This window comes from Struthio camelus, chromosome 5 (assembly GCF_040807025.1).
Source record: "Struthio camelus isolate bStrCam1 chromosome 5, bStrCam1.hap1, whole genome shotgun sequence".
Taxonomy (NCBI): domain Eukaryota; kingdom Metazoa; phylum Chordata; class Aves; order Struthioniformes; family Struthionidae; genus Struthio; species Struthio camelus.
The window spans coordinates 51,463,125-51,476,462 of NC_090946.1; the positions used below are offsets into that span (position 1 = coordinate 51,463,125).

The window sequence follows — 13,338 nt, forward strand, 5'->3', positions numbered from 1 at the left end:
GTTCCAGTAATGGTTACCTTGCGATTTCTTGTGCCAGGTACGAATTCTCCCTTTTTAGAGATCTGTATCCTTGCACCAGTCAACTCCTGGTATTCAACTAATGTTTTCCCTCCTTTTCCAAGTATTGCACCAACTAAGTTTTCTGGCACTGCTATTTCAACTACATCCTTTGATCCATCTGTGGATTTTTCTGTTCCTAGGATGGCACTGGCAGCTAGGGGAGAAGCAGCTCCAAAATATCCATTGGTTGCAGCAGTAGCAGCAGCCAGGCTACCTAATGCAAATGTCCCCGCCGTACCACCAGCAGTGCTGCCACTGGCTGAGGCTTCACTCGCATAGGTGGCCAACAGATTGGCTGCTGCTGCTGCTGGGTTGGCACTGGCAGCTGCTGCAGCCAAAGCCCCTGTAGCTGCTGCCTGACTTAGGCCTAAACCTAATGTATTGAGATTATATCCATAGCTGGCTAATGTATTAAGTGCAGAGGTGATGGCCACCAGGTCATTGCCTGTAAAGCCAGATAAAACTGCTGGAAAGGCTGCCACTCCAGCAAGGTTAGCATGTCCTAATAGCCCTGCAGCAGCTGCAGCCGTTGGTAACACTTCAGCAGTGTTTGCATAAGGAGATCCGGTTGGATTGGAATTGGCCACTGGACCTGTGACATTGGCATAACTGATATTGAGACAGCTGCCACTCTGTGGATCCTCTTGTATCTTCTGGATGATAAGTTCAACAGCTTTTCGGTTTTGTTCAGGTTCTCCACTCACAGTGACAACCCTCTCTTGCAAGTTGATCCCATCAGGTTTCTGGGAAAGCTGCACCCAAGCCCCTGACTGCTCCATTATAGCCTTCACTGTAGCACCTCCCTTCCCTATTATCAGACCTGCTGTGCTGTTGGGAACTATAATCTTTACCTGTAATTAAAAAAAATATATATAAATAATACTTCTGCTTTGTGCATAAATACTATAATATTTTGCTACCCTATAAAAGGAAGGAAAAAAATGAAGTAAATTAGTTATTGCTTTTTAAAAGAAAAGGTAAAAGAAAATTGTTAAAAAGGAAATACAGCTGATCATGCTTTTAAATGCTTTGTGTCTGTTTCAAATGTACAATACAAAGAATTAAAGAGAAAATAACAGGAAAATCACATTTAGCAATCTCTCCCATACAATATACTGTCTTTGGCTTAGTATGTTTCAGACCCAAAGATTAAACAAAAACAGATATTATGCTAGTATGGAAAGATTAGCTTAGATTGTATCACAGTGGGTATTTTCATCTGGTTCCTCTCCTTCCAGGCTAATTTAGCAACCTAAATTTTTAGAAAAAATGTGCCTGAAATTCTTATTTCTTCACCTTTTCCTTTAGAACATCTATATAAATAATAATAATAATAATAATAATAATAATAATAATAATAACAACAACAACAATAACAAAACCACCACCACCACCAATTGGCTAAAGCAAGTATGGAATAGTACAGATGGATAACACAGTTGGTCTGGAAGAGGACATGATACTGATTGTTCAACACATCATCCACATCAGTATACAGAATTTCGTTATGTGCTACAGTGTATTATTCAGCCTGTGCAAATGAAGTGCAGCAGAGAGAGGGCATCTGCCTGCTGAAGATTCTGAAATAATAAAATATAGGATTTGTGCATTCTGTCACTTCTGGTGAAATGTCTTCAAATGAAAGGTATTTCCCTAGAAATCCTACGTTTGTTTGTTTAAACAAATTTCAAACTGATACAACTTCATTAATGTCAGCAGACTTATTCCTCATTCACTCATTGCTGTGAGTGAAGAATGACACCCAAGATAAAAATCCAACATTTATACATTACTTTTTTTAGCTTTTGTTTCCTGTACACATTTTACAAACATCTTTCAAAGTTTTAATGCACCATCTGTCTCATGATGTTGAATTAATGTGATGCTTTATCTTCACAAGAAAACATTTCTAGTAGCATACAGATACTCATTCATGCACGTTTCACAGGATATGTATTTGGGGATAATACTTTTTAATTTGTCAATCTTTCCACCAAAATGTGCCCTCTCAAATCTCAGAAACAAGTCAATACAAAATAGAATTAAAAATATTTTTTGCAACATTCTTATGTTGCTGCCTTATTGTAAAGTCAAGCAGCTAATTACAAACAAAAATGCATGCTCTAGAATTATAATCTATTTCAGGTCGTATCCATTTTAGATACTTCCAGTTGTTATAATAGTGTCATAATCAAATCTTTGAAAATCTAATAATGCACTTAAAAGTTGAGAAAGGTTTATACTTTCCACTTAAACAGCATGTACATTAAAAAATTTAACCTACCATACTGCATTTTACACTGAACTGTTTTGCAGCTCATATTAAATTCTTAGTTTCTTTAGAATATCATTCATCAAGTTCCCTGACATCAAAACATGTTCTATGAAATAAAATCAACAAAAATATTGGGTTCTGACTTATTCTAAAGGTGACATAAAAGTATGCTACTGAAAAAATCTTTTGTCCATTCATATGCTAAATAATCTTATTAATAAACACTCAAAGCAGTTCAGTGCATACATATACACTTTTAAGTTAGGACACTCCACTGTCATTTCAAAATGTAGCTTGACCTATTTGGTGATCTTGAATTTTCTTTTTTTTTTTTTTTTGAGGTTTGGTTTGGAAACAATTCTTAGATTTGCTTTGATATGTGGGATCTAGACACAAAATATATTAATCAATTGCAAATATTATTAATGTTCAGATTTGTACTAAATATATATTTTGTCCTTTTTTAAAACTGTCCAGAAGTTACCTTGCTGCAACACAGAGTCAGGCAAGAAACTCGGTAAAACTTTTAATCTTTTGTTACATGGCACAACTTTGAAGATTATGGTTTTGTGCCACACACTATGGAAAACACTTAGCTGACTCCACTGATTTGGACATAGTAACAGCTTTGGGACATTTTTGACAATTGTAATTTGCCAGATCCTGCTTGGTTTTATAACCAATATGTGCATGGTTCTGATAAGTTAGTCACCTACCAGCGTGAGGGGTGTAACATAAGAACACTCTGGCTCCGTTCTGGGAGCTGAATAGCACCTACTGTGGAACACCAGATGTTCAGTGAATGCTGTACACCATATCCTTTCCCTTATGCTGCATGGAGAGAATCTGCACTCAGCAGCAATGAGTATATATCAACACATGCAAAATGTCTTCATGGGGAGAAGAATGAAGATCAGCATGACCTGCACTATAATAAATACTGTATGCTCATGTCTTGTCTCCGCAGTCCTCTCCTACTCTTCTCAGGTAAACACCTCCATTTGCCTACAGCAAGATTCCCAACCCTTTAACTGTTATTATTCCTATTCCCTTGCCCTCCCTCTCTGATGACAAGCTCTCTGATTATGTACTCACTTTACACAGAATTTGGAGGTGAAGAGATGGCAATTACAAGCCGTAGCAACCTCTGCGCCACTCAACTACCAGTATTTACCTAGCAAAAGATGGGTGAGGATGAAATATAAGCTGACTGGCTGGATGACAAGAATTAGCACTTGATGCAATGAGGTTGTTATGCCAGTTAGTGTGTGAATAGCAAAGAAGACCAAAAACATTGCTTTGCCTATAGCTTTACATGCTGTATGTGACACAGACCAGCATTAAATTTCACCAGAAAAAAAGGGTCACTGATCACAGAAAATGCCACCACAACTTGGAAAAAATAAAAATAACAATATGACAATGACTTCATTGCATTATCCTCTGCTTCTTCCACCTCATAGGACTGTTTCTGAAGAGATTGCATAGAAATTAATGAACCAAGGAGCCTTTTTTATCTGATATTCAGCTTTATTTTCCCTTTTTATCTTATTTTCACTTCATTAAATTTAATTATAACTCATGCCATGAATCTTCTCTAATAGTTCTTCTTTCTCATTACTGTTAAAACTTTCAACTACTTGTGTTATGTTTTTCTATTTTCTCTTAACAGAGATAGATACCTCTTTACAAAGCAGGTGTTATCTAATCTGATGAATTCATCTGAATTTGACATAATTCCACATCATACTCTCCCTAAAATAAATGATCTTTACGGGAATCTTTATTCCCTTAAAACTGTCTGTATTTAAATTTCCATATTTTATTTTATCTTCTTTTTCTGTCTTCAGTGCTCATCAGTTCCTTTAAACTCCATGTTGGCTCTGGATCCTATACGTATCAATTTCATGCTGTCTGTATTTTAGCTGCTCACCTGACTATAGGCTTGAAATTGATGAGAAGGTACTCTGAAAGCACAAGTTCCTATAGGGAACAGTCAATGAGAAGCAAGAGCCATTCATTTTTTCTCTTGGTGGCAGGCTAAACACACTGCTACAGTAGGCTTGTATTGGTGTGAGAGTAGTCCTGTGCCATTCATCCTTAAACCGAAGTGCCAGTATGATGAAAATTTGGAGAGAAATCAGGGTCAACAGAGGATGTGATAGAAGTCAACTGGAGTCATGCAGGGTGACAACTAACGACTGGCGAAAGGATACCTGCACTTCAGCTGCCTAAAACTTACTGCCATGCTCCATGGTACTGGGCAACTCTTGGAAAGTCCCTGGCAAGCTACATACACAGTGCTAAGCACAACTTCTCCTATCCAGGCAGAATAAGCTACTGAGAGGTCATGACTATGTTCAAGTTACCTTATACATACAGCAGGCAGAAATACTGGTCTAGTTTGGACAGGAGGTGTTTGTTCAAGTCAGACTCAGGTTAGTGTTTAAAACACAGTATAGGTTTACGCAACAAACCACTACTGATTGCGTATAGGTACATTAAGGACTGTTCACTGAAGTTATTGAAATGTCTCTCAGTGATTTCAACAGCTCCGGGCTGGGTTCCATATGTACATATCGTGAGATATAACTTGTTTTTTCAAAGGTGTGGCACACTAAAATTCCTAGTTGCTCAGTCCAAGAGCAACTAACAGGAATATAGGCATCTTGCTTACAAATTATTTGATATGTATTTACAAATACATGCAGATACCCATAAAAAGAAGCTGTTTTGAAAATCTAGCTTTAAACCTGGATCATAAATTAGTACTCCTTCCTTGATTATGTTTACTTTTATTCCTTTCAGTTTCTCCATATCTTTGATAAAATGGTGTCTAGATCTGAAACAAATATTCTGTGAACAAGTGCAACTGGATTATAGGAAGAGATTAACTGTATTGTTCCTCAGTATAATGCACACAATTTTTTTTTTCTGGCCATATCCATGCTCCTGAGATTTTTCTTCCCTCACAAGAACCACGTATACTTGTAGTACTTCCTTCATATGTTTTACCTTCAATTATTGCAAGATGAATCTCATTTTGTTATTTCTCTCTATTGCCTCTTCATGGTATTTTTGCCATCATAACTACTATTTCTTCTAAGGCAACTCAAAGTTAAATTAACCCACTAAAAATATTTATTGCAAATAAAAGAGGACTTAGTCAAGTTATAATTATACTTGATTATTAAAGATATGATAAATTAAAGTGACAGTGCAAACAGATAATCTAAAATATTCATTTGTATGTACCAACGCAGTGCAGCAGGAGTTTAACCTAAGAACATATGAGAATCTTTACATCTGAAGACATTACAAACTGTTCCAATTAGGCTGTCTGATTTCTCCTCTACCATTTATCACCAGTGTTCACTTTGTTCCAGCTCCCAGACCGCCTCTCAGCTGAAGCAGCATTTCTCAAGGGCATTATTTCATTTTAGTTCTAGTAACTCTCATATAATACAAACCTAATTTCAATTTAAATGCTCAGAATTATTTACTTCTGAAATCAAGAGGCTTGGAACTAAGTTGGAAAAAGAGTTACTACAGGAAAGAATTTATATGGATTTTTTACACAAATTGCTGCTTTGGCTTAAACCTTGAGCATTTTTTCATCAGTGTTTTACACTAAGCCTTGATTCTTTGGGGAACTGAAAAAAGTACCTACCACTTCTCTTAGTTACTACCTTAATCATGCTTCTGCCCACTTGAAAGCAAGAACATGGAGATATTTCTTTGATCCTTCTAGCTGAAGATGTAATTTGGAATGCAAAATTCTCACGGCAAGGAATCAGCAAATAATAATTAAAAAAACCTCTCTGGTCTCTGCTTGAGTTGCCGTTCTCTCAGAGTGTGTGCATAGGCCCTAACTCATAAGTGGAAAGTCTGTCTTTTCTCAGAAATAGCTTTTACTGAATGTGTGCATATGCAAGTCATGTATGGAGAAAGTAGAGTTATTAAAACTGTTACTTACACTTGTGGTTAATTTTATGAGATTATCCAGTTCTGAATAAACTATTATGTAAAATTTACACACACACACACACACACATACACACACACACACACACACGCATATCCACACATGAAAGTTGATAGGTAGTTTCCTCATTCTCATGAAAACAAAATCCAAAAGTGTGCAAGTGGAAGAAACAGAATCCTAAAAAACCAAAAGTGTGCAAGTGGAAGAAACAGAATCCTAAAAAACCAAAAGTGTGCAAGTGGAAGAAACAGAATCCTACATGATATATAGTTTTAATAACATACAGAGGAAACTTTTCTAATTTTTTCTGTGTAGCATAAAAACAACATTCCATATTTCATGCATTAATGTTTCATGAGTTTCAAATTACATTTGCAGGGAAATGTAAAATGTGTTTTGAGTAGCTTCATTTATACTTTTCACTTTTTTATAATTAAAAAAGAAAAAATGAGCTGGTTACATACTGAATTATACAACAGCAAAAAACCCACAGATTTTTACTCTCTTGTAGAATATGTAGCATACACGGAAAATTAATCATTTATATTGATGATGCCATTGTTCAAATGAAACAGCTTTTAAAAAAAGCAGAGAAGTACTAACTGCTCTGCCCAGTAAAGACTGGATGGCACTTTCAGTGACAACAGAATGTTAATTCTATTCTCTAGCTAGATTCAAAACAGCTTTTTTTTTTCCTATCTAAAATCTCCCTGCAATTTTATTTTTCTTTTCCTCTTTCAACTAGTTTGTTGCATAGTGTTCTATGAACACCTGCAAACATTCCACACAGACAAGGATGGGTTTCACAAAAGAATAAATATTTACAGTATTATTGAGTACAGTAATTTGGGATGCTTTTGGCTGAAAGACACCATATAATTATAACGTAATATCATTACTGGAATTGCTGGAAACACAGTTCTCCATACAAAATAATCTAGAAAAATGTTGATAATGTATACTCTTTCAAAAACAAATCCATGTCTCATTGATGGTACCAAAAAAATCTCTCTGGTTTGCATTAGACAGGATTTAACTCAAAATCTCATAAAACTTCCTCTGGATTTCAGAGAGAACTAAGCTTTCTGCAAGATATTGGGGCTCTGGCACTGCACCTCTTTCTCTATGCTTTCTTAGTCATAAAAACTATAAGTGTTAGTTTGGCTATTGGCTCATGTCTTTTAACTCATTGTCCAAAGAAGCACTGCAAACCGGTTGCTTTCATGAAGCATATTCAGATAAAAAGAAGATAGGTACAAGAACTACTTGGACATTTCTCCACTTCTTAGAAGGTTGTGTCCATGAGCTTTAAATGTACTCCCCAGTAACAGAGCAGCTATAAACTTGTTCTGACTGATATGCTACATTTCGACTAGAAATCTTATACTTGATGAAAGCAATGACTATGAGAATTCCTGTGGATTGAACATACAGAAGATTAGATGGTGTTAATAGTAAATCTTGGAGTTATGTTGACAGCCTGGATGCACAGACACTTAGGAACTCATTTCCCATTGATTTCAGGAAGATACTGGTTTCTAAATTTTTACAAGGCTGTGGATCTACAAGACTAAAAGAGGCCTAACAGTTTTCTTAAGTAAGACGAAAGTAAGAATTTTCAGGTTAAATATGCAACATTAAACACCACAGAACATCACAGATACTCATTACAAATAGCAGTGGCCAATTTTCAGTATTAACTCTGATAAATATGTGACTAAAATACATGATAATGTGCTTCTAAAACAAACAAATATAGAAAATTATATGGGGCAGTTATGGAACTTAATTCAATTGAGAGAAAAAAATGGTCAGTAGGTATGTGCAACTTGGCAATGCTGTGTCAATGACACTTTTCAATGAAGCTGACTGGAACTTGAAAGCATGGAAATCTTAAAACAGCACCTCAGAAATATGTTGTGGTATTCATCCTCTGACACTGCTGGCCAGATTACAGCATATTTTAATGGTATAGCAAACTTGATTCAAATTTGTTCAGGATTTAAATCTGAATTTAAAATATTTTCTGTAAAGAGAGTAAAAATCAGTCTCTGAAAACTACTTTTTAAAATGAGTCTATTTAGCTACAGGACTAGATAGGACTATAGGACACTAACAGCCCTATTTTTTTGTTTGCTTGTTTGAGAAATACATACATACACACATACACACACACATATATATATGTGTATATAAAATAATTAGTAAAAAAAGTGATAAAGAGAGATATACGTTATCTGTCTGGAAATGAACTGTTATGCTGCTAAACTTGTAAATAACAAATATTCCTTGCTTAACATGGTTCATGACAAACTTTTTTTAATTAGCAACAATATTAGGGGAAAATGAATTAAATATTTTTTAAAAAGCTCAAGATATACAATGTGTTTAATTAATATAATGAACTGCAGATCAAAAATAAGACCTAAGTTACTATGCAGTACCTTCAACATGTTTCACCAACATTAACCGGTCTCTAGCATACACAGCTTTAACTTCATACAGGCATATATGCAACAACTGTTTTTTACAAGATTCATAACACATCATTAAGAACACTTGGCAATTCAAAACAAAATTTAAGTCTGCAATCTACACTGTATCTATCTATAGGAGGCCTCTCTTTGAAAAGCTGTGGAAAGATTGTAATTCAGCAGAATCATTTCAGTTTTACAGTATGGAAAAGTAGGATTTGTAAAGTCTATCCAAAAAGGTAAACTTCTTTCTTTCCCAAAGCTCATGACATCTTCTTGTGAGAGGTCAAAAGAGAAACACAGATTAAGAGCAGTAGGAACTCTATATTTGCTCAGATCCCCTGAGATCACCCTCAGAAGGAGGGTGAAGTGCTTAGGACACAGGACAGCTATGAGTCCCATTCCTACAAGACTCTATTCAGTTTTTCAAGTTTGCATTGATCTCCACATTTTTAAAAGGGTTCTAATATTCACAACTGTCTATCAATTTTGCTTTCATAGCTATTATATTACTGTTTTAAAATTTTAGTTGAAAGTAAGGAGCTATGGGGCTGGAAAAAATGTTTATCATATTATATGGTTAAAATTATCATGGAGAAATATGACATTTTAAAAATGCAGCACTTGTTTCTTTTGATCTTTGCTTGGAGTTTGTCAATATAGAGATAAATGTCATTATTGCTAAGATGTAGGACTCTTCAATTGTTTCTCCAGTAACAATAAAAAAATCCCTACACTTTCATAATTTCTTGGGTTTTTTTAACATAGAATATTAATATTCTTGAAAAGTTTCCTCAATTGAGCTTTCATCTGATCACAAAAATTTCTTTGAGACACAGGACACTTGTAAGAATCTCCTAAGAAAGGTTGTTTTGATATTAATTGCTTAAAAGCAGCAAAATTTAATCCTGAATATTACGAAGACAATCTCTGTGATGAAAAACACAGCTCCAGATGGGATGGATGGAGAAGTAGGAGGAGGGGAATTAGGTGGAAACAGATTAGAGTATCAAGAGAATACGTTGCAGCTGTGATACACCACCCCACCACCGCTAGGAAAGCAATGAGAAAAGGTAAATGTTCAGCCAGTCAATACCGTTAACATGCTGAACAAGGGCCTGGTATCACTGCTACTCGTCAACCTTATGAATGTTGTACTGGACACTGCACACTGTACTGGATTTAACTGCTGTTTAAGAAAAGGAGGGTTTTATACTATTTTCTTACCTAAAATCTGTATTGCTTATCAAGTATTTTCATTTCTGTCCTATGTAATAAAAAAATACAGTTACAGTTGTATCTCCTTCAGCATTTATCTAATTTCACTTTTCCTTTACTATGTTCAGATAATAAAATCAATATTTTGTAACCATTACTTATAGAGCACACTGGTATATATTAGTATCTATATCTATATATTAGTACCTATAATACGTAGGTACAAATTTAGACAAAGACAACTTTTTAAAATGAAACTATCCACAGCTCTATTGATGGGTACTGGTCTGTGGGAGGGCTTGATCTCTCAGTACATTAAGCGGCTCAATGGCATGAAAAATTATTATTGGTATAGTGTTTGATACCTAGAACTGGATTCTCAATTAAGTGGGACAGATGTTTGAAAAGAACAGTACTTATGGATAAAAGGAGACAGCTGCTAAGGAAAGAGCTGTACTTCCCTTTCTAGGAGTTTCCAGGACTCTAGAAACATTCTTTGCTATGAAAGAAGAAATGAACCATAATTTAAACAAATGCATGCTTAAAGTTAGACACCTAAACGCTTATTTAGGCATCTTAATCCAAAAAGCGTGCTGCACGTTCAGCAATCCTGAACACCAAACCATTTATGTAGACTATAAAAACAAAACAAAACAACAAAGACAACAAAAACAAACTAAAATCAGGTACTCATTTAAAAACTTCCAATGATGATATTCTCTGGTAATTTTGAATTAAAGCTTCATGCCCATGTCCATTTTCTTGACTGTATCCTTAAGAAACTTGTAACATGATGAATTTATGAATTGCTGATCAGGGAAATGATTACTCTATGCAAAAACTTATTGCTTCTCAAAGTCCATTGATGCAAATTATAACATGAAAAAGAAGGGACAACGGTACCTTGTTAGGTTTAGTCACCAAATTGTACTGAGAAAATAATTTACTAAGACTAATATAAATACAAATTTTCTCAGGACTTACTTATTGCATTTAGTAAACATCAGTCTTCCTTCAGACATAAAAACACAGTAAGATGACACAACTGAATCGTTTTTAAAAGGAGGAAGATGTTAAACACTCACAACATCTAGCTAGGCATCTAGCTAGGTTAAATATTTTTAAAAGTAAGAAAAGTTTAAAAAAGGAGAATGCTTTTTACTGTTCCCACTGAAATAAGCTTTTATGTAAAAGCTTAGAGAAAAGAAAATACATGAAATAAATCCCAAACCACCAGAATCTGTGTATATGACTCTGTAATACTTGGTTACTTTTATGCAGAAACAGTCTTATCACATTTAGCATGTAGCAAAGAGCTCCAGAACAGCTAGAGAGCACAGAAGCTACATTTTTAGTAGTGCCTCTTTAAACCAGTTGTTCACAATTCAGCTGTTTCTAAAAACAATAATGAAAAACAAAAGCAAATGAGTCCATATGCAAGACATGCACATTTTCCTACTCCGTACAGACACAATGAATGAAGCCAGCCCTTCCCCCCAACCCCATCATGTCTTAGAAACTCACAGCTGCAATAATGTCACACATTAGTGTGCTCATGCACTAAAACAAATGAAAGCTCTCTATATTACAAGACCTTGGAAGAACAAAACACTCTGTTACAGAATTATTTCAAGAGATTCTCCAACCTCTTCTTTGAACTCATATTTCTGCACCAGGTTCATAACAATATTAAGTGATATTAACAATATGGCTTTTCACTGAGGTCTGTTTAATTCAGCTTACATTTAGTTACACATGCAGATATATAAGGAAAGAGCACAACAGAGGATTACTAATGAATATTGTACTCCTGACACAACCTTGCACCTATTTTGCACGTGCTCTTTACTTGCAGACCACAAAATTATAAAGTAAAATGAAAGATAAAGCTTATAATATCATTTACAAGCAAGATGCATAAACTAAACATGGTGGAATGATATATTACTTGCTACATTTATTACTCTAATGACTGTGGCAAACAGCAACAAATATAGATGATGGAAAATGAATGTACTGCATCTAAATGAACACTTTTAGATTTTTATAGGCAATAAAATAATAATAAACCTTCACATCCCTTGCACATTATTTCTAATTACAGTCCTGGGTTAATTACACTGATCTCTATTCTTTTCAGCAAAAGAAGAAAGGGTAGACACATGTGAATAAATGGCTCTGTGCTCACCCCATTGAGGTCTCAGCCCAGTGAAAAAAGAGCTTCTTTATTTATGTTCTGACCTACAGCTTGTTCTGTCTAGCTTCACAGAGCTGTCCAGACTGCTGAGAATATCTGAAGCACCCAGACATCTAACCAAATCCTTTTGACACACCTTTCATCAGCAGGGCCAGTTTGCTGTTCTGCAGAATGAGGAAATTCTTATTTTTCACTGTAAGAATGGTGAAAAATGACAACCAATCTGGCTTATGCAAAATGCATCTGGTCTGTCTAGATTTTAGTGTTATCAAGGGCTAGAATCTCTAATTTTATTGGCTACTTTGTGCCCTGATTTGCAAAAGAACAGCAGCTGAGATTTGATCCTTTTTGTGTTGACTACTGCTTAACTATAAAAAAGTATTTTGGACAGCAAGAACTACTCAACCGCTTCTCAGGAAGACAATTTTACAGACTTCATTTGAGAACTGTCTTCATATGAGGAAAGCAGTAAAGGATAGCTAAAGATAAAACATGCAAATATCCATATCTCTGTAGGTCATAAAAATAATAATTAGGAGAAACTTGCATTAGAAACAGGACATAGTTTCGCTAACAGCTGGACAGCTTCAAATTCAGTAAGCGTATTGAGCTACAGTGCTACGTACGTAGCCCTCTATTGCTAATAGAGTCTTCTGACAAGTCAACACAAACACTTTCTCTCAGAGGCTGACACTGTGGTCTCTGATAAGGATCAGAAAACAGAACAGGGTAATAATACCAAGCTGCCAGTCTAGGGAAATATATCACCACTTATGACTAAGTTAGGGCTGGCTTAACACTTAGCATTCATCCAAATAAATTATATGTACAAGCCTAATTTACATGTATATCTACTTTCTGCTTTAATTTTTGTAAACTTGTAATTGTACCATTTTAACCAAGATAGCTCCAACAGAACAGCGACTATTGCTGGCAGATACAAAATTAAAAGAACTCTGGAATAGGTAGAGGCAATACAGAAATGAGCAATTTTTTGCATAAAGAAAAACAAAGAGATTGGTAAGTGCTAACATAAACCAGTGTGGAAAGCTAGCCTAACTTATTAATAAAAGCTGTAATTACAGGAAGCAATTCAATGTACAATTGAGTACTTTCTTGTGAAATGTGT

The 13,338-nt window shown here is 35.2% G+C and overlaps 1 protein-coding gene across 2 annotated transcripts in view; it reads right to left on the reverse strand.

Annotated features, from left to right (window-relative positions):
• The window catches only part of NOVA1 (NOVA alternative splicing regulator 1), a 151,603-nt gene that overhangs the window by 2,165 nt on the left and 136,100 nt on the right, over positions 1-13,338 (reverse strand). For both annotated transcript variants that reach the window (XM_068946368.1, XM_068946367.1), the window contains one exon: positions 1-911. This exon is cut by the window's left edge and continues 2,165 nt beyond it. In XM_068946368.1, the coding sequence (XP_068802469.1) occupies positions 1-911 (911 nt within the window). The remainder of the gene's footprint in view (positions 912-13,338) is intronic.